General features: G+C 41.2%; 1 protein-coding gene across 2 annotated transcripts in view; it reads left to right on the top strand.

Annotated features, from left to right (window-relative positions):
- FRAS1 (Fraser extracellular matrix complex subunit 1) overlaps nt 1–22,683 on the top strand; it is a 534,964-nt gene that overhangs the window by 419,977 nt on the left and 92,304 nt on the right. For both annotated transcript variants that reach the window (XM_070791638.1, XM_070791639.1), the window contains 9 exons: nt 638–769; nt 1,834–1,959; nt 3,906–4,153; nt 12,013–12,161; nt 12,345–12,507; nt 14,080–14,215; nt 18,097–18,287; nt 19,497–19,650; nt 22,358–22,621. In XM_070791638.1, coding sequence (XP_070647739.1) covers nt 638–769; nt 1,834–1,959; nt 3,906–4,153; nt 12,013–12,161; nt 12,345–12,507; nt 14,080–14,215; nt 18,097–18,287; nt 19,497–19,650; nt 22,358–22,621 — 1,563 coding nt within the window. The remainder of the gene's footprint in view (nt 1–637; nt 770–1,833; nt 1,960–3,905; nt 4,154–12,012; nt 12,162–12,344; nt 12,508–14,079; nt 14,216–18,096; nt 18,288–19,496; nt 19,651–22,357; nt 22,622–22,683) is intronic.

Here is a 22,683-nt window from a genome sequence, read left to right on the forward strand (position 1 = left end):
TGGTGTTGGAGAAGACTCTTGAGAGTCCCTTGGACTGCAAAGAGATCCAACGAGTCCATTCTAAAGGAGATCGGTCCTGGGTGTTCTTTGGAAGAAATGATGCTAAAGCTGAAACTCCAGTACTTTGGCCACCTCATGCAAAGAGTTGACTCATTGGAAAAGACCCTGATGCTGGGAGGGATTGGGGACAGGAGGAGAAGGGGACGACAGAGGATGAGATGGCTGGGTGGCATCACCGACTCGATGGACATGAGTTTGAGTGAACTTCAGGAGTTGGTGATGGACAGGGAAGCCTGGCATGCTGCAATTCATGGGGTCACAAAGAGTCAGACACGACTGAGCAACTGAACTGAACTGAACATTTATCAATATCACCTTGTGAAAATTACTTCTTAAAATGACTGTGTTATTATGGTCCTTTAGCCTCCTTGTTATTCAGTAGAAAGAGCTTTGTTAGAAAAGCTCACAGTATCTTCACTTGCTGCCTTACTCTTTCCATTTGTAAGCATCTCTTCAGAGTCTTAAGGTAATAAAAAAAAAAAAAAAACTTTTAGCTACAAGTTTATAGAACTTGCCTAAAGGTGACCAGACTACAAGGTGATTTATGCCTCTGTGTGTGTGTGTGTATCCTTTCTAGTTTTTGATGGAGAGCACACGAGTCCAGAGATGGCCCTCACCATTCACTTACTTCGCACAGATCAGTACCCACCAGTGTTCCAGGTCACAGCTCCTCTGCTTGTGGTCAGCCCAGGAGGCAGCACTTCTTTAGGTAAGAACTGAGAACCTGCAAGACAATGACTAGAAGATGGAACCCTATGTCATTAACAGTCCCTGTTTAAACCTCTTCATGGTTACCAAAAAGTAGTGAGCTTCTCTTCCAGAAGTTGCATGCTTTCTCAGCCATGGCAGTCCCTTTGGCCATTGCCATGCAAATGGAAGCAAGAGAGAGAAGGAAATAAACCCTTCAGAGGCCAGTGCTCAGTGATGGAATACAACACGGAATTCATTTTCCAGCCTCCAGGAGTTTGATTTGTTGCCATCACTAAAATATAAAGTAACAGAGAGCAGAGAAGAGATGTGAGGGAAATGGTTTCAATGGCTGCTCTTGTTTTCTACTGAGAAAGGGAAAAGTAACAGGAGTGGCAGATCACAATAACCTTCAGAAGTTGTGAAGAGCTAGAGTTGACCCAAGTGTTTTTTATGTGATTTTGTTTACCTATTAGTATACTTACTCTTTAGAAGTGTATTCTTTTACCAAGAATGTCTGAAAAGGGAAGAGTGGATATTTTGATTTTTGTAAGGTGTGTTCTTATACATCCTTATCCAGTTTCTACATGTCAGTATTGGCCTAAAGTGAATTATCATTCAACTTATTAGCAAGTCATAGATATAAAGATAACTGTCCCTTCTGCCCCACTCCTTCTCTTGTGCTGTGGTGGCCAGAGCAACCATTATTAAAATAAGCTGGCTCCTCTATAGATTCGGAGAAAGGAGAAGGGAAGAAACAATAGTAAGCAGAAACAACTTCCATGAGTATTTTATGGAAGAAAACCTGCCTAGTTATGTGGACGGCCATTCCCTCATTCGTATGGGAGAAAAAAGGTGTTCTGAATTTGGAACTACCGACTCATAAGTAAACTCTTAAGGAACTTACAATTTGTGAATTGGCTGTATTAAGTTTTCTCTCTTTTGTGGTCGATTCAGTTTAGCGTCTTATTGTAACCATCGGGTTTCCCACAACATGGCTTCCAGCCTGGCCTGGGGCTTTACTGTATGCCGAGTATAGAGTTGCTAACATCCACAGCTCACCATGCTCTATTCTCCTGACTACAGAACTTCAGCTGGTAGTACGAGACATGGAAACAGTGCCTGAAGAACTCCTCTTTGAGCTTCGGAAGCCTCCACAGCATGGCGTGCTTATTAAGTACACAGCTGGGTCACCAGGGCCCATGGCCACAGGTAGCCTGCTCACTCCGTCACTGGCCTCCTGGAACTTCTATTTTTTTTTAACTATTTTAATTTTATTGGAGTATAGTTGATTTACAATGTTTTGATAGTTTCAGGTGTATAGCAAAGTGATTCAGTTACACATGTACTTATATTCATTCTTTTTTGGATTCTCTTCTCGTATAGTTATTGTTCTTGCTCCACAGTTGATTTTATGTCTCTGACAAGAAGTAAAGCAATATTGTGGGATAAACTATAAGGAGGTGCTTAGAAAGGGAAGACCTTTACTGTTTAGTCCATTGACTAAAGTACTGGGGACTTGCTTCTCCGCACTACCACCCACACTCCAAAACTATGAAGCTCTTTTCTCAGGTTGTATATAAAATTGATTTCTGAAGCCTGGAGTGAGTACATTTAGAACAACCTCATATGAGTTGTCAGCTCCGTGTGCATCTTCACAGTATCTTAAACGCTCTGACTCTTAGAGTATAAGCTGCATGTATTTTCATCCATTAAAAAAAGTGGTTATGTGACCAGCTTTCCAAAATAATATTTATTGTACTTTATCCAGTTATAAAAATCATACATGCTGATTGTTTAGGAAATACAGAAAAGTTCAAAGAACACAACTGAATCTAATTTTTAATAGTTGGCTCTCATATATTGAAGTGAATATTGTTTCAAAGTTGTCACCTTGGGATGCTATATACTTATTGTGACAATCCGTATTTTCTCAAAACTTTCATGGAATTCCTAATAGGCATGTAATAATGTGTTCTTCTGAATATTGCTGCAGAGGGAGAGTGCCAAATTTTTTACCTTGAAGCTACGTGGGATTTGTAAGAACAATAAATAGGCACTTGGGATTCACAAAGACAGATTTTTTTTTAAAAAGTTACTGAGCAAAAGAAGTGTCACTATGATAGATTTCTAGTATCCTAAGGGATCTATGTTAGGAGCATAACAGTCATAGCCCAGTTTCTTTAATATTATATTTAACCAACATTTGTGTAATTAATATGTGAGTTTGAAAGATGTTTGTAAAATATTAGTTTTATTATCGTTTTAAGGAACAATTACACTAGCATCAAGAGAAGGCTTGGAAGAAGAAAACAAAGAATGGATAAATTCTTTAGTTTTCTTATATAACATCAATTATTATAGTCAGTAATCTGTGAGGAAATAGAGTTGAATAGAACATCTAAGAAGACCAGTTCCTCAGCTGTGCTCAGGAGTCATGGGGCCCCATGGCACTAAAGCAGCATTTCTCATAAAAAGGATTCTATGACCAAACACTTTTGAGAAGCTTTCATATTGTATATTGACGATTCTAGAATTCTAGTGAATCCTGACATTTAAATATTTTAAATTTTGTTTAAACCTATTTTTCTTAAATGTTTATGACCTTGAAAATTTTTTTTCTGTATGACACCTATCACCTAATTATGAATAGACTTTCACAGAGTAGGTTTCTAGACTTACACAGAGTAGGTTTCTAACTTCAAGTATACTTTTCAAGTTTTAAGTGTTTTTTAACTTTCTTTTAAAATAAATCATCAGTATCATGATTAGATTCTAGAAGGGCTCTCATAGAGAATAGAAGCATGCTCTGTATTGTCTAGAATGAAACAGTGAAGAGTGGAGCTTAGAGAGGCAGATCTTGGCTCCATCTGATTTAAAGCTTTAAAAAAATTTTTAGAGTTATCGCCAGTTGAATTAGCTCCCTTGTAAAATGGTGAGCCTCCCACCTTGAGCCATGTTGAAGGACAGGCTAAAGAACCCTTTTCAAGGATAGTGTAAAAATACGTTGGGTGTTTGGTTGAACTAATTAGCTTACAACTCCCAGCGTTTATGATCCTATATGTGCTTTGAAATCCTGAGTACAAAGGTGTTATGGAAATGAATAGCATTGTTCCCAGAAGTTCCTGGTTTTTTACAATTTGTTTTGTTCTTGAAAGGTGACACTTTCACATATGAGGATGTAGAGAAAAATGTCCTGCGGTATCTACACGATGGCTCATCTGCCTGGGAGGACAGCATGGAGATCTCAGTCACAGACGGCCTCTCAGCCACAACAGTGGACGTGAGGGTGGAGGTATCACCGGCCGAGGCCCGGGGGCCCCGACTGGCTGCTGGTGCCTCGCTGAGCGTCACGGTTGCCAGTAAAAGCACAGCTGTGATCACTCGGTCACACCTGGCTTACGTGGTAAGTTCTTTCTTTTGTCTTTTTGTCCACTGCATCCTCTGATCAGGTTGACTAGAAAGTGATGCCCGTGGCTGAACATTTGGGCCATCAGGTCTATGGCCATAAAAGAGCTTTTTGTCAGCTTCCCTATCATTCTGCTCTTTGCAGTAGTAATGCTCTTTATTCCAGCTGTTCCCACTGTTTCCCCAGCAGACAAGTGAATGAGCAGAACATTGATGAAAATGCACTGAAAATGCACAATGAGATGGGTGATTTGCACTAGGAAACAGTAACAATGTCAAAAAGTCCAAGTTCCCATATTTTAAGCTCCCTCCATAGTATTTCAAATGGGAATTTTAGAGAAAGATCAACTTAGAAGAATTTACCCACCAATGACTGATAAGTTATGGTATTTCATGGCTCACTTTTCTGAGAGAAAGCCCACTTCGCACTAGCGTTGGTCTCAGGTCCAGCTCTGGACCGAATGCTGGCATGCTTGTTTGGCAGGATTCCTGACTCACCCTCCATTCCTTGCCCCATGAGAAGCAGGGACCAAGGGTAGATTCAGAAACTGTTGTTTTTTCCACTAGTCTGATCTTAATTTGATATGTGATCCTGGTTAATTAAACTCATCTTCTTTCCTTGACTTTACCTCTGGAGCTAAGGATAGTGAGGATAATTAATTTTATTTTTCATGTGTGTATGTTGTGAATATAAACTCTCCGTGTAAAAATCATAATGAGTAGTTTTGACAAATACACTGAAATAAAAATGGTTATCTGAATGATAATCACTCTTAGTATTGAATTTTTCCTTTGCTAATCTTAAAATTTCCTCCAATAACCTGGCCTTTAAAAAAATTACTGTATAGTTTTATGAAATCCTTTTCTGAGCTGAAGAATATGGCTATAAAATCTAGGCCTGAATAGTAGCATGTAAGATAAAGCATTGGCCTGGGAACAATTGCTTCAATTGCTTTTGCACAGATTTTCCCCTAAAATTGTCTTTTCTTAACTTATGGGAAACTGCTTTCCACCCTGATTCTTCTCGTGGGTCTAGTACATTTTCAGAACACCTTTGGCTTTGTTTTTAAATTGACAGGTGATTCTTACCCTAGGTAATGGCCTTTTGAGTCTTATGAAACATGAATTCATAAAAATTTATGAATACAGATTTAATCAATAGATCACCAAGGCTTGAAAAATGTTTGACAGACCAAAATAGGATTCCAGAAGCAGTTCCTTCCCATTAAGTGCATATTATGAGCTGCAGATCAAAATGCAAGCCCATTGGCAACTGAATATGTATTTTCAGAAATTGATTGAATGTGAATTTACCCACTGGAGCAGAAAGAAGACTCCAAAAGAATTATTCTAGCTCACTGAAAGCATAGCATCTTTTAAAGACTTAGCTAAGTTATTTATTAATACTAACTTTCTCTGAGTGTTGTGGAAGAATTTTTTGCTTAATGTCATGGGAAGATTTTTCTAGGTATGCATAGTTAGTGAGTTTGCTGTGAACATCCAGAAAAGTTGGAAAAGCCATTCAAAACCTTGGTCATAAATGGGGCAGCTGTTGTGTTGTGCTCGTGTCTGACTCTTTGCAACCCCATGGACTGTAGCCCACCAGGCTCCTCTGTCCGTGGGATTTTCCCAGTAAGAATACGGGAGTGGGTGGCCATTCCCTTCTCTAGGGGATCTTTCCGACCCAGGGATCGAATCCACGTCTCCTGTATCTCCTGCATTGCAGGCAGATTCTTTATCGCTGAACCACTGGGGAAACCCAGACTATAAGGGAAAGGAACATGTGAGCCTGTTCTTAATTACAGTATCGTGAACGCAAGAAGGTCAAATGACGTCAGGAGAAACAAAAGGCAAAAATGGGATTCTGTGTGATTTGCTTCTTAATGGTGGTTTCCTGTACACAATTTGCTATGTACTGCAAGGAAACAAGTAGGCGAGGGATGTGTGGGTTTTATGGTTAAAATGAATGGGTTCTCGTCCAAGCTTACCACTTTTGCTAATGTAATAACCCTTGACATGTTATTAAACTCCCTAGGGCTCAGTTGTCTCATTTGTAATATGGAGAGGATGATACAAGATTAATCTTAAATAGCTAATAGAATTGCTATGCACTAGCCAAAAATATACTAATTCAAGATAAACCATCTATAATAATATTACATAATGCATATGAGGTATAAATGTAACAAAAGATGTGTAACTTCTAGGGAAAATTGATGCTATTACTGACTATAAAGAAAATCCAAAGGTATCTCTTGACAAAGTTTCAAAAATAAGAGGAGAATTTAGGAAGGGGCTGGATAGAAGATCAACAGAACAATAGCATTTCTATATAAGAGCAAAAAATAACCAGTACATTTAACTAAAAAGATGATACCACTTAACATCACAAAAGTTATATTCCTTGGACTAAATCTAACAAAAACCAGGCACTACTTTTACAGGGAAAATTGTAATACTTAATTGGCAGACATTTTTAAAAGCACTGCTGCTGCTGGTGGTAATTCACTTCAGTCGTGTACGACTCTGTGCGACCCCATAGACGGCAGCCCATCAGGCTCCCCCGTCCCTGGGATTCTCCAAGCAAGAACACTGGAGTGGGTTGCCATTTCCTTCTCCAATGCATGAAAGTGAAAAGTGAAAGTGAAGTCACTCAGTCATGTCCAACTCTCAGCGACCCCATGGACTGCAGCCTACCAGGCTCCTCCGTCCATGGGATTTTCCAGGCAAGAGTACTGGAGTGGGTTGGCCATTGCCTTCTCCATTTAAAAGCACTAGGAGATGCCATATTAATTGGAATATTTAGTATCAAAAAGATATCAATTCTCCAACAACATGATCTTTCCATTCAACTAAGTACTAGTCAAAAGTTCAGTGACCTTTTAATGATCTTGATAAGCTCATTCTATAATGTATCCATGCGTGCTAAGTCACTTCAGTCATGTCTGACTCTTTGCAACCCTATGGACTATAGCCTGCCAGGCTCCTCTATCCATTGGATTCTCTAGGCAAGAATACTGGAGGGGGTTGCCATGCCCTCCTCCAGGGATCTTCCCAACCCAGGGATTGAAGGCACATCTCTTACATCTTCTGCATTGGTAGGTGGATTCTTTACCACTTAGCACCACCTGGGAAGGTGTCTATAATGTTTAAAGAACAAACGGCCAAAATTCTGAAAATGAATGACAGGAGGGCAGGGGGTGGCCCTATCAGATATCAGGATTTGATATAAATGTGCACTATTTAAATCAGTCCACACTGGTATACACTAGAGAGTCTAGAAACAGACTCATACTTGGGACTGTAAAGTAAAACAGATACAGCAAACCAGACTGGTGAAAATGGGAGAAACTATTTGAAACATGAATCTGCATAAATTATTATTCATATTAAAAAGAAAACAAGAACTTGTACTGCTGCCTCACACCCTAGACAGATATTAACTAGTAAATCAAGTCCTTAAATGTCGTAAGTAAAATTGTACAATTCTTTGTAGGGTTTGGGGGAATATTTTCATGATAATGGGAAAAGGAAGAATTTCTTAAACTACAAACAGAAAATGCTAACTATAAAGAAAAGATTGACAATTTGATTATATTAAAATTAAAATTGATGTTCTCCAAAACACACCATTAAAAAACAAAAAAAACTACTTACAAACTGGAAAAAGATATGTACAACACATAGAACCAAAGATAACAAAGAAAATATAAAGAATATCTGCCAATCAAGAAGAAAAAGATAATCCATTTGAAAAATGAACAGGAGACATGAGCAGGAATTTCAGAAGAGGAATCCATAGGGCCAGTAAAGATAAGAGACATTCACCTTTTCAGACATCAGGAAACGCAGGCAAAGACTGTCTGCTGGTTAGTACCAATTCAACTGGCAAAAATGTTAAAATATGAAAATGCCAAATGTCAGAGAGGAAATGGATCTACAGGAGGTTCTTTTATGATGGAGCTGTAAATTAGAACAACCGCTCTGGGAAGGAATTTGACATTGTCTCGTAATGATGAATGCTCATGTTCCCTAACCATTCCTCTCCTGGATTCCTTTCCAAGGGAGACTTTCACAGGTACAAAAGATATGCACAAGAATATACACAAGGGTACTCACAGCAATGAAAGTGAAAGTCACTCAGTTGTGTCCAACTCTTTTGAGACCCCAGGGACTATACAGTCCATGGAATTCTCCAGGCCAGAATACTGGAGTGGGTAGCCTTTCTCTTCTCCAGGGGATCTTCCCAACCCAGGGATCGAACCCAGCTCTCCCCACATTGCAGGCAGATTCTTTACCAGCTGAGCCACAAGGAAGCCCAAGAATACTGGAGTAGGTAGCCTATCCCTTCTCCAGGGGAGCCTCCCAACCCAGGAATTGAACCAGGGTCTCCTGCATTGCAGATGGATTCTTTACCAACTGAGCTATCAGGGAAGCACTATTTGTAATAACAGTAACACTATTTTGTAGTAGCAAAAATATTGAAACAAGCCCAGTGTCTATCAGCATCAACAAATGGAATAACATAATTTGGAGCATACTTATTCTGTGGAATACTAGAGAACATTCAGAAGAGATGAACAATAGCTTCACAAAACAACATTCATGGATCTTGCAGTCAGTTCAGTTGCTCAGTCATGTCTGACTCTTCGTGACCCCATGGACTGCAGCACGCCAGGCTTCCCTATCCATCACCAACTCCCAGAGCGTGCCCAAACTCATGTCCATCCAGTCGGTGATGCCATCCAACCATCTCATTCTCTGTGGTCCCCTTCTCCTCCTGCCTTCAATCTTTCCTAGCATCAGGGTCTTTTCTAAGGAGTCAGTTCTTCACATCAGGTGGCCAAAGTATTGGAGTTTCAGCTTCAGTATCAGTACTTCCAATGACCATTCAGGACTGATTTCCTTTAGGATTTACTGGTTTGATCTTGTAGTCCAAGTGACTTGCAAGAGTCTTCTCCAGCACCACAGTTCAAAAGCATCAATTCTTTGGCATTCAGATTTCTTTATAGACCAACTGACACATCCATACATGACATCTGGAAAAACTATAGCTTTGACTAGACAGACCTTTATTGGCAAAGTAATGTCTCTGCTTTTTAATATGCTGTCTAGGTTTGTCATAGATTTTCTTCCAAAGAGCAAGTGCCTTTCAATTTCATGACTGCAGTCACCATCTCCAGTGATTTTGGAGCCCAAGAAAATAAATAAATTAATGGATCTTAGCTGTCTTCTACTGAGTGAAAAGAATATAAATCATGGATCATGAAACATAAAATCATGGATCTTAGCAGTCTATTGAGTGAAAAGAAAAAGAAATCCCACAAGAGGAGGGTCTAACTCCCTTTTCATACATTTTAAAAAATACTGCAACTACTTTACAGTAGTTTGCCAACAAAGATCTGTATAATCAAAGCTACGGCTTTCTTAGTAGCCACGTACGAATATGAGAGTTGGACTATAACTCTCACCCTTGAGTATCAATGAATTGATGCTTTCAAACTGTGGTGCTGGAGAAGACTCTTGAGAGTCCCTTGGACAGCAAGATCAAACCTGTCAATCCTAAAGGAAATCAATCCTGAATATTCATTCGAAGGACTGATGCTGAATCTCCAATACTTTGGCTACCTGATGTGAAGAGCCAACTCATTGGGAAAGACTCTGATACTGGGAAAGATTGAGGGCAGGCTGAGAAGGGGGTGACAGAGGATGACATGGTTGGAGGCATCACTAACTTAATGGACATGAGTTTGAGCAAACTCCGGGAGATAGTGAAGGACATGCTGCAGTCCATGGGATCACAAAGAACCCGACAGGACTGAGCGACTCAACAACAACAACAACAACTTTACAATAATATATCAAACTATTCCAAGAGATTCAAGGAAGTCAAAAAGCAAGATCCATGGTGTGATGGTAGAACCAGGGACAGGATGAAAGAGGGGCATAAAATGTTAATCATCAGAGTTCCCATCCTTGTGTTGAATGGTGTGTCAATAGATGTATAGATAATAAAAAAGAAAATGAAAAAGTGAATTAACACAAAATGGGTAAGAAGGTCTTCGAGTAGAAAAATTACATAAAATCAAGGTCTATGTTCTTAAGAATTTTTCACCCACAGTATCTTGGATATCTCAAAGTAGTAAGTTTCTTTAAACGATGACAGCATTCAGAAAAAAATCCAGCTGATTTCACACTGTTTCAAACCCAGCAGTCACTTGAGATTTGAAAAATTATAATAAGTTGGGCCTGACATGAGATAAGCATTTCTTTGCCAAATTTGCCAATGTGGAATTTAGAAGCTGTTCATTCTCATCAAGAGCCAGGAGCTCTGTCCTTGTAGTTTATCACCATCTCAGAAGACAGTGCCTTAGAACACTTGGCTGTCTTTTAAAAATTCCCCCTCAGAGGCTACTCACAGTAATATTATAGCAAGTAGTCTTTTGGAAGCCTGCATGTTGTATTTGATAACCCATAAAGAAAAATAGAGAAACTTTTAAAGTATAAATTTAGGGGCTGTTTTCTGAAGTTTTACAGCTTCGATAAATTTGCTTTTCCTTCCTTGTTACTGTCAAGTGATGTAAGGAAATATGGAAAGTTCTATGATCTTGCCTTGAGGCTCTGAACTGCCAACTTAAAAAGGTCTCCAAGGATAGAAATGAGAGCTGACCAAAAGCTGCTCCCCCAGATCACCAGGCAGCTGTGCTCACATTTATGATCTCCAACCTCAGCTAACTGTGCATCATAGCTATGCAAGTTTGCATGTGAAAGTATACTTGGTCATGCAATATTTATCTTCATTGTTGCTGGGGTGAAGTGTAGAGTGCCCTCATGTTCACAGCCAACTGGTCTAAAAGATGAATGACTCGGGATCTTTCCAAGAAGATGTTGCCTCCCTTCTAGATACTTCCAAAAATATCCTTGAAGAAAGAAGAAATTGTTAAGATATTCAATTATTGTCTTCAATTATTCTCCATGTAGAAACAGGAAGCCAATTTTATTTCTCAGTAAATAAACAGTGCAGAGGACAGGGAAATAAACAGTCTTCATTAGGATTGGGCACCTCAGGGGTTGAGCATGCATAGGCTTGGTCAGAATGAAATTCATAAGACTTCTTAAATTTTTCTGTTAAGGTAAAACTTTTTATTGTGTTGACTGCTCTTTAAAGTGAGTCCTTACCTTCCATTCTTTGTTAAACTGAATTTTTAAATCATTGTTACCATACGTTTTAGCATAGGGTCGCATAGAGTTGGACATGACTGAAGCGACTTAGCATGCATGCATGCGTTGGAGAAGGAAATGGCAACCCACTCCAGTGTTCTTGCCTGGAAAATCCCAGGGACGGAGGAGCCTGGTGGGCTGCCGTCTATGGGGTCACACAGAGTCGGATATAACTGAAGCAACTTAGCAGCAGCAGCAGCAGTGGAGTTTTACCTATTTCCAAAAATTTTACCTTTTTCTAAAAAGCAAACTGTACTAAAAAACTCTAGAAGAAGCCTACAACTGTGTTTCTAGAAGAATGACTTATATTTCTGACCATGTTTTGTACTTCACTAGCTGCTTGTAATAAAAACAAAACTTTATGTGGCTCTTACAGTAACCACTGGGCTTGCTTTCTTTCTCTCTTTCTTTTATGCCCCATACTTAAAGTGCATTTCAAGCTATTATCTTGAGCTACTCTTCAAAGATGACTGTCAAAGAGACATTTTAGGAGGAATAAATAGTGAGATTTTCATGCAGTTTAACATGGTATTGCTTAAGGAGATTTAGCAGAAAAAGGAGCACCTGTAATCTTTACTGAAAATATGTCTTCCTGCAAATGTGCATTCATGTCTTGTATCATGTTTGCTTGATTAGGATGATTCTTCCTCCGACCCAGAGATCTGGATTCAGATAACTTCTCTGCCCATGTACGGTGCTCTCTTAAAAACCGCAGGACCTGAGGTGGAAGAACTCTCAGAGATTTCTAATTTCACAATGGAAGACATCAACAACAAGAAAATTAGGTATTATAACCACCTGGTACTACCCAGAATTTTTTAAATTGTATTAAAATATGTAAGCAACTAACTCATAGTTCCCGTGAAAGATTATGTTGCCTCTGGCCCCATTTTTAAACAGAGATTCAGTCGTCTGACTTGACCTGACAGTGTAGCTCATTCATTCCATTCTTCTCTTGACTTCTATAGGTATTCAGCCGCGTTTGAGACCGGTGGTCATCCAGTTACTGACAGCTTCCACTTCTCTGTCTCTGATATGGACCACAACCGTCTGGACAATCAGAAGTTTACCATCACCATCACACCCGTCAAGGATCCACCCCCAGTCATTGCTTTTGCTGACCTTATCACGGTAAGCAGTTCAGATCAATGAACGGTGGATGCTGTAGAAAGCTGGAGTCTGCGCCAGTGTGAATGAAGGATTTCTATCTAAACTGGCTGTCAGGTCCTTCCTCTCAACTATCTAAGCCATAGAATCAAGCTATTATGGCTTTCAATCATTAGTTTTTCAAAAAGGATGAAAATAATTAAATGCATAAGATCAAATCATTATAACCACATTATTTAATTAGTCAACAAATATTTCTGTGCCAGACACAGATCTATTTGTGTACAGTATTTTGTATACTATGCTAGATGTGTATAGTAGTAGGAGTGTAGAGATGTATTTTTTGAGGTATTTATAGTCTAATGTTTGCAGCAACTAAAACATAGAAATATGGATAGTGTCCTGGGTCACATCTTAAATTGAGTTGATACTTACCTCAGTAAACAATATTGACAGTTCCTTGCTGTGTGGAGGGTGGGGGTCCATGTAATGTACCCCGATTATGAAGTTACCCGTACCCGAGTTCAAGTGCCAGTTCGGTTACTAGCTGACTGATCTTGGACCAATTATATAATCTTTCTTAGCCTCAGTTGCTTCATTTTTAAGGTGTTACTACTATTCCTATTACATAAAGGATTACTCTGATGGTGAATAAAATAGCATTAAAAAGCTCCAGTACAGAACTGGCCCACAGTAGGGATTCCATAAAAGTTAATTCACTTACTTATTCCACTCTATGTACCATAATGCCCCAAACTCAGGATTTCTGATTTTCTTGAGCAACTGAAAATTTGTAGAACTCAGTTGTTTCTGAATGGTTCTGATATTCCACCCATCTTTTCACATCCACAGTGGGGAAGCCATTTGCACCGTCCCCATTCTCAGAGTCAGGGTGACCTTCCACTTTATAATTTGTGAATCTTTCTGTATTTAGCCAAGAGTCATTCAGAAGTCAAGTTGCATATCCAGGAGGCTACAAAAAACACTCGGCTCAGGTTGCAACGTTAGCATACAAAACAGGGCCCGAAAGGAAAAAGGCAGCTGGAGCTACTGCTTTTACTTAAACCAATTTATTATTCTTTTTGACAGTAATGATAAGCACTAGCTTTCAGGTACGGTGAGCCCGGTCTTCCCTTGCACCTTTAAGCATACGCTCTCACGGGATAAAGGGGACTTTATCTCTGGTGGGAACTCCTATAGGACAGGATGCACCCACAGTATCCAAGGGAGGACTGAATGGATCATCCTGAAGCTGCAGACTTTTGAACGTTGATGCGAAGGAAGGCAGTCCTCCTGACGTGCAGCTGTTCTACGGTGGGTGATTAGAATGGGCCAGAGCTGCTTTATAACCAGATCCATCATGGAAGAAGCACAGCTTTGAAGGCAAACACGGACATCACTGCGTCTGAGCACGGCTCTGAGAGATGCTGAAGGATGGCCGGGCCCCAGAAGCTGGCTCATTCCTCATCTTGTCTGTAGAGATCTGCCTCCTCGAACTCATGGAAGGTCACCCCAGGCAGCAGTTTTCGATTCAATCCTTTTTTACTGCAGTCCGCGTAACCGCCCAAGGACTCTCTCCAATCTTTTCTTTCTTAGGTTGACGAGGGAGGGAGGACCCCACTCTCTTTTCACCATTTCTTCGCTGCTGCTGCTGAGGACAGTTTCCAGGAGGATGCCATCATTAAGCTAAGCGCCCTGCCCCAGTACGGCTGCATCGAGAACACGGGGACAGGTACCAGCCTGGCTGTAGAATTGTACCAGACCTGGAGAGAAGAGGCAGGGTGGCAGGGTGGAGGGGGGTCACTTCCTGCAATTAACCTGGACAAGGAGACCCAAAGAGGGGTGGAACCATTTCCAAGAAATGGAAGGAAGGTCTTGTTGACTCAACAAATATTGACTGAGCATTTCCTGTATGTGAAGCACTTTTTTAAGCACTGGGGATAGATCAGTAAGGGGCTTCCCCGGTGGCTCAGTGGTAAAGAATCTGCCTGCAGTGCAGAAGACACAGGAGACATGGGTTCGATCCCTGGGTTGGGAAGGTCCCCTGGAGGAGGGCATGGCAACCCATTCCAGTATTCTTGCCTGGAAAATCCCATGGACAGAGGAGCCTGGTGGGTTTCAGTCTATGCAGTTGCAAAGAGTTGGACACGACTGAAACTGCTGAGCATACACACATGTAGATCAGTAAACCAGACAGAAACCCTTACCTTTGTGGTGCCTTAGATCCTGGTGGGAGGAGACAGATAAGAAACCTAAGAAATGAGAAAATTGTGGAAGATGTTAGGAGGTCAATCAGTGCCATGGGGAAAACTAGAACAAGGGAAAAGTGCCAGCCATTAGGACAGAGGGGCTTGGGGACTGCACTTGAAATTGAATGTCAAGGAAATAAGATTGTCTGTTGTTTTATTGTGAGGCAGCTACTGTTTAGCTGAACCAGAGCTGACGTCTCAGCTTTTTCTAAATATGTGACGTGAATTGAAATGCGTGCTCGTCTGTCTGTGACCCTCTCCCCCACCATCTGCCCTGGACCCAGTGCTCTTGGTGGTTATCACAGAGGAGGGAAGGAGAGAGGCGGGGACTGTCCACAGGCCCCTGTGTCCACAGTGACTGGCAGTTGAGACAGCTCCTGGCAGGTGACCATACCGCCACCTCTGCTGGGAGGCTCCTGAGTGCTGGCACTTGGCTCTAATTGGCGTGCAGCTCGCAGCTCCCACAGAGAGGCTATTGACTGAAGGTGTCTGTGGCCGGCGCGATGCCTGGGATTTGAGCCTAGTTTTACCAGAAACTCATTTAGCAGGGGTCATGTTTTCCAAGAGAAAACCTTGAGTCTTTTCCCCATCTTGCTTTGCAGCGTGTGCCCTTAGATTTGTTTGCTGCTGAGTTAGATTTGGTAAAGAATCCGCCTGCAATGCGGGAGACCTGGGTTCAATCCCTCGGTTGGGAAGATCCCCTGGAGAAAGGAAAGGCTACCCTCTCCAGTATTTGAGAGGCAGAGGATTATAAGAGGAATAAGAAACAGCCCTGGACTCGTGCAGGAGACAGATACAAAGACTGATGTTATAATCATGAAACACCAGGACAGGGAAAGGAGCAAAGCACTGAGAAAGGATACAGGAAAGAGCAATTACTTTTGCCTGGGAAGGCGGGAATGTCTGAGGAAGGGTTAGTGGGAGTTGCTGTGGGCAGAGGGAAAACGGTGTTTCTCACAGAAGAAAGAGCACAAGCGAGCACAAGCAAAAGTGGGGAATCAGAAAGGGATGGTTGCCCCCAGCCTTCTCTTCTCTCTGGGTGGTTTCTGATAAGGCTTTCTAACACTGTTTTATGTTAAGAACACCCAGGCCTGATCTCCTTTAGAATGGACTGGTTGGATCTCCTTGCAGTCCAAGGGACTCTCAAGAGTCTTCTCCAACACCACAGTTCAAAAGCATCAATTCTTCGGCGCTCAGCTTTCTTCACAGTCCAACTCTCACATCCATATATGGGAAGTAAGGAAAAGACGTTCAGGGGGGGCAAATCATTGTCCTAACACACATCATGTAAGGTCCCATCCTTTGCTTCATGTGCTTTCAGAATGGAGTCTCATTTTATACAAATGAAACTAGCTACCTAGATTCAGAGTCCAGCTGACCAAAAGGACATCTTTTTAAAAACATTAGAAGAAGAATCTTTTAAGTTCACACTAGCACAAGAACAGAAGTCATATTGTTCAGTATAAAATCTAACAGCGTGGAACCTACATTCCTTTAGTACCAGCACAACTAGTGAAAGTAGCTCAGTCATGTCTTATTCTTTGCAACCCCATGGACTATACAAGCCATGGTATTCTCCAGGCCAGAATACTGGAGTGGGTAGCCTTTCCCTTCTCCCGGGGATCTTCCCAACCCAGGGATCAAACTCAGGTCTCCCGCATTGCAGGCAGATTCTTTACCAGCTGAGCCACAAGGGAAGCTCAAGAATACTGAAGTGGGTAGCTTATCCCTTCTCCAGGGGATCTTCCCGACCCAGGAATCGAACCAGGGTCTCCTGCATTGCAGGCGGATTGAACAACTGAGCTAGTATGGAGGGTGGTGTACAACTGGGGCCCGCCTTAATTACCTGTTGGGCATCGCTGTGTTCCAGCACAGTGCAGTAACAGATGTTCATGATATAGCCTCCACACATCAAGAACTATTTAATTTGCACATAGTATATTCTATTGAAGAAGGCAAGGAAGCTCATTAATAAGAATGGTTTACATGAAAAAATAGAAGGTGCAGTTTTAAAAATCAAAAGGATTGATGCTTAAAGCTTCAGTGACAGATTCACTTGTTGAATAGCTTGTTTTCTAATGATAGAATGTCATTCTTTTTGAATACATTTTTAGGCTTCACTTACTTAGTGTATTTTTTACCCAAATAAAGATGGCATATTTCTTACATTTATAGTGATAAATAGAAAGAGAAAATTAAAGTTTTAAGGAATTATAGCAATTCTTTTTGGAAACTCTGAACTGTGTGCCCTAGGGGTTATCAGGTCACTAATCATTTAGACTCCTCTATGCTTCTAGTATCCAGAGGAATCAAATCTGAGGGGTAAAATTTAAGAAAATTCATGTCATTGAAAAAAAGAACATTTGTCTTGAATTCTTGTCACAAACAAATTGTAAATAAAACGTTTTCATTCCTACTCTTTCAATTTGGAGGTCAACAAAAAATGACCCTGTCTGTCTTCGACTAGGAAGTCAGTGGCCTTTTAATATATGACCTCATCTTTGCAAAAACCATGGAAGAGGGAAAGAGAAAGTGTTATTGTTTTCAGATCTTCTATCTACACTTTTATTTGTTGATGTGTATCTAGGGAATGTTTGAAGATACAAGGGTTTCTTTTTTCTCCTCTTTTTAGAAGAAAATGTAACCATTTAAAATCAATCATTTGGAGAGATTTAGTCCAAATAAGAGGCAAGTCATCCAGCATTTAGACAGTGCTTATTCTTTCCCTTGGCCTTTGGGGTTGGAATGAAAAGAAGAGATAAGCAGCACTTTCCATGAAACTCTGAATAATACCTGAGCATCTCAGTGCCTGAACTACACCTGAGCTCTGGACGGTCCCTGAACATCACAGTGACCCTACTGTACCATCCCAGGGCCTGAGCACTAGCCCATGAGGTTACTAGAGGTTTCTTAAGGACCTGAATTGTCAAATGAAAACATGCTTAAGGAGATATTTCTTAGATTTAAAGATATACAGTTCACCCTTTCTTGTGTAGAGAAAAAAGCTTCCTCTTGCAAAATGGTTTTGAAATTGACTAAAGTGTAAAACTTTTACTCCTATATCAATATTTGCCCCATGACTTATTTTGTCAAATATTTCTAACAAAACAACCACTGATTCTGTGCTCTATTAATTAATAGCATTCTGAGTACTTTCATCCATGCGACTCATCTGAGTCCCGTTTATTGATGAGAAATAATGGGGAAACTGGGGTCCCACCCAAGTCTTCAAATTCCATCCTCCCACCTTTATTCTCAAACTTGTTTTCATCTTCTGTTGATAGTGCTGTCCTGCTTTCTGGTTCAGCTCAGAAAGCAGGAATTTATGCATCAAGATAAATGTTTCCTCTTGCTGTGGGTGCAGGTGATCGGTTTGGCCCTGGAACTACCAGTGACCTAGAGGCATCGTTCCCTATTCAGGATGTCCTGGAAAACTACATTTACTACTTTCAGAGTGTTCATGAAAGCATTGAACCAACCCACGATATTTTCAGTTTTTATGTAAGTGATGGAAACAGTCGATCAGAAGTCCACAGCATCAACATCACCATTGAGGTAAAGATTCTGGAAGCTGGAAAAGTTGGGCCTTTGACCACAATATCCCACCATTAGATAGGTTCAAAAGAACTCAAAAACAAATAAAATTGAGTTGGACCTTCAGTTTTAGAGGTCAGTTTAAAAAACATAACCCTGACCTTTAGGAAACTTGTAGAATTAAGGCTGACATTTGGAGATGGTATGACTTGGAAATCTGAATTTCCATTTCAGGATGAAATCTATCTGGTCTGTGTGAAGACACTTTGTTCTCACAGACGGAAAAAACTTGCTAGCCTCACATGAGATGAAAAGTAACATATGCTTATTTTTCCCTGCAATTATTGTATGTAGTTCTATGTGCAAACTTGCTTTTTCTAACATTTTAGTGCATTTGTTCATCACACTGTAACATTAAACAAATGTGTTCCCTGATGCTGTATATATTCTCTTTTGAGCAACTACATAAGCTTGCAAGGAGAGAGAGAGATAAAAGATAAAACTCAGAATGGAATACCCTCTGCCTTGAAAAAACAAAGCATGGCGCTCTCAGCACCCTTGGGGGGCAAGGGTGGAGGGGAGCTGACTTCTGCTGGGGCTGGTCAGGCAGACAGTTTAAATACCTGCACTTTCAAATATGTGTCCTCTATCATAGGTTCTAAGACAGCTATGATTTTTAAAAATGTGCCCTTTTATCCCCCCAGTACACTTGTACTTGTCTAACCACATGCCCATACTTCTGGCATCTGGAAAATGCCGTCATCGTACCCATGGAGAATGCTTGAGATTTCTGTAGCATGTCCATCAAGGGGATATCTGGTTTATGTGATCTGCTCAGCTTTCAACGTAACAATTTTGAGTGAGAATTAAAGACAGTGACATATTAGATGCAAACTATATACATAAAATAAACAATAAGGATTTACTGTCTAGTACAAAAAACTATGTTCAATATCTTGTAATGCCCTATAATGGAAAATAATCTCAAAAAATATATAACTGAACTGCTTTGGTATACACCTGAAGCTAACACAATATTGTTAATCAACTATATTTCAATAAAAATACAATAACAACAACAACAATAATAATAAGAGGTGATGACACATTAAATGCTATTTCAGTGGTGAAAGTTGATGTGATGATGTTACTGTCTTTGAATAGTGTGCGCTCTTTTTTTCTTCTTAAACCAGTATCTGTGTGAGACCTAATATTTTATGCTTTAATCAGAGGAAGAATGACGAGCCTCCCAGAATGACCTTGAGGCCCCTTGGTGTGCAGCTGAGCTCAGGAGTGGTGATAAGCAATTCTTCTTTGAGCCTGCAAGACCTGGACACTCCAGATAATGAGCTGATTTTTGTATTGACAAAAAAGCCTGGCCACGGTAGGACATAACTGCTATGGGAAGCTTCTTAATTGAGGTGCTTGATGGGTTATTAGAATAAACACGTAGATTTCAGCTGATCATTCCTCTACCTTCCTGGTGTATAGTCCATTCATTGCATCAAGGTATAATCAAATTCACAGCCAGTTTATATTCTTTGGGGTCACCATAGCCTGGTTGTTCTAAAAGCCTGACTCCTGGGTAATTGGCGTCTCTGAAATTCAATTTCAGCTGTTTTCTTGCTTTCTTATGTAGCCTCAGGCAGAACAAGTTTTCAGAATCTGCACATCCTCTTCTTGGAGGGGGTATCATTGCTTGATCATCCTGGGCTATTTCATACAAAGAACAGAATAGCCACCTTGTAATTAATTACAAAAGGTGTTCATTTCAGGTTAGAGGCATGGTAGGTAATCTTTATGAGCTCATTTGTTTTGCAAAGAAAGCACTTTTCCTGATTAAACTAGAGGTTTAAAACACCATCTTGGTAATCTCCTACCTACTTCCTTTCTAAGTGCCACCTACCTAGTATTAGCTAAAGCTCTGCAATTTTCATCTCCTAAGTGGTGGCTTGGTGGCCTAATGGCTATTGACCTTTTACAGATGAAACTATCCTGTTGATGGAGAGTTCACCAGAGAAGCTGTTGGTCATTACATTTTAGCTTGCCTCCATCCACTTTGACTGGAGAAGGCAATGGCACCCCACTCCAGTACTCTTGCCTGGAAAATCCCATGGGTAGAGGAGCCTGGTAGGCTGCAGTCCATGGGGTCGCAAAGAGTCGGACACGACTGAGCGGCTTCATTTTCACTTTCCACTTTCATGCATTGGAGAAGCCAGTGGCAACCCACTCCAGTGTTCTTGCCTGGAGAATCCCAGGGATGGCGGAGCCTGGTGGGCTGCCGTCTATGGGGTTGCACGGAGTCGGACACGACTGAAGCGACTTAGTAGTGGTAGTATCCACTTTCACTTTCTTTAATGAAACACTGGGTTTCATTGCATACACATGACCCTTGAAAATAGGATAATATGCCTCAGCCCAAGGACGCTTAGTGTCTTTCTGAACATAAATGGAGTTTAAAATAAATTCCTCTGTCTTATCCCAGACGCCTCAGGAGGAAGGCAGCAAGTGGAGAGTGCTACTTTCGCCCTACAGAAGGGGAAAATGAGGCTTAGATAATGAAGTGAGTTTGAATTCATGGAGAGAGATTTGATTCCTAAGCCACTGTATTTCCATATCCATCTGTGTCCCCTTAAGAGATTTTTAATCAGGAAAAGTGGAACTTTATCTTTATTTGGAGATGAGGTCATCAAGCATCACCCTGTGCTTTTGTATAAAATTTTGACTTGTTGGTTACTTATGCATGTGCAATCAACACGTCCAAGGGGCTTGGCGTTCTACCCAGGCTCAAAGTTGACAAAATTAGATAATGTTTAGTGCCATATTGTTTTAGTGCCATATTTGCCCTACCAGATGACACCACCCTTATGGCAGAAAGTGAAGAGGAACTCAAAAGCCTCTTGATGAAAGTGAAAGTGGAGAGTGAAAAAGTTGGCTTAAAGCTCAACATTCAGAAAACGAAGATCATGGCATCTGGTCCCATCACTTCATGGAAATAGATGGGGAAACAGTGGAAACAGTGTCAGACTTTATTTTTCTGGGCTCCAAAATCACTGCAGATGGTGACTGCAGCCATGAAATTAAAAGACGCTTACTCCTTGGAAGGAAGGTTATGACCAACCTAGATAGCATATTCAAAAGCAGAGACACTACTTTGCCAACAAAGGTCCATCTAGTCAAGGCTATGGTTTTTCCTGTGGTCATATATGGATGTGAGAGTTGGACTGTGAAGAAGGCTGAGTGCCAAAGAATTGATGCTTTTGAACTGTGGTGTTGGAGAAGACTCTTGAGAGTCCCTTGGACTGCAAGATCCAACCAGTCCATTCTAAAGGAGATTGGTCCTGGGTGTTCTTTGTAAGGAATGATGCAAAGCTGAAACTCCAGTACTTTGGCCACCTCATGCAAAGAGTTGACTCATTGGAAAATACTCTGATCCTGGGAGGGATTGGGGGCAGGAGGAGAAGGGGACGACAAAGGATGAGATGGCTGGATGGCATCACTGACTCGATGAACGTGAGTCTGGGTGAACTCCAGGAGTTGGTGATGGACAGGGAAGCCTGGCGTGCTGCGATTCATGGGGTTGCAAAGAGCCGGACACAACTGAGCGACTGATCTGATCTTGCTCTACCATATGGATGTGAGAGTTGGACTATAAAGAAAGCTGAGCACCGAAGAATTGATGCTTTTAAACTGTGGTGTTGGAGAAGACTCTTGAGAGTCCCTGGGACTACAAGGAGACCCAACCAGTCCATCCTAAAGGAGATCAGTCCTGGGTGTTCATTGGAAGGACTGATATTGAAGCTGAAACTCCAGTACTTTGGCCACCTCATGTGAAGAGCTGACTCATTTGAAAAGACTCTGATGCTGGGAAAGATTGAGGGCAGGAGGAGAAGGGGATGACAGACAATGAGATGGTTGGATGTCATCACCGACCCAATGGACAGGAGTTTGGGTGGACTCCGGGAGTTGGTGATGGACAGGAAGGCCTGGTGTGCTGCAGTTCATGGGGTCGCAAAGAGTCAGACACGACTGAGTGAATGAACTGAACTGAACTGTTTCTTTCTTTCTTTCTTTTTTACTTCCTTCCCCAGGTCATCTGCTCTGGAGGCAAACTGCTTCTGAACCTCTGGAGAATGGGAGGGTTTTGGCCCAGGGCTCCTCCTTCACCTACCAAGATATCCTGGCTGGGCTAGTTGGGTACATGCCTGGTGGTCCAGGTGTGGCAGTGGATGAGTTCCAGTTCTCCCTCACTGATGGCCTCCACACAGACACGGGGAGGATGGAGATATATATAGAACTGCCTACAAGTGACATCCCCAACCTGGCTGTAAACAGAGGCCTCCAGGTCTCAGCAGGTACCATAGGCATGGAAGAGAGTGGCCATGGTTTCTTCTTTGATCCTGTGCAATGCTTCCTT

Source organism: Bos indicus, chromosome 6 (assembly GCF_029378745.1).
Source record: "Bos indicus isolate NIAB-ARS_2022 breed Sahiwal x Tharparkar chromosome 6, NIAB-ARS_B.indTharparkar_mat_pri_1.0, whole genome shotgun sequence".
NCBI lineage: Eukaryota > Metazoa > Chordata > Mammalia > Artiodactyla > Bovidae > Bos > Bos indicus.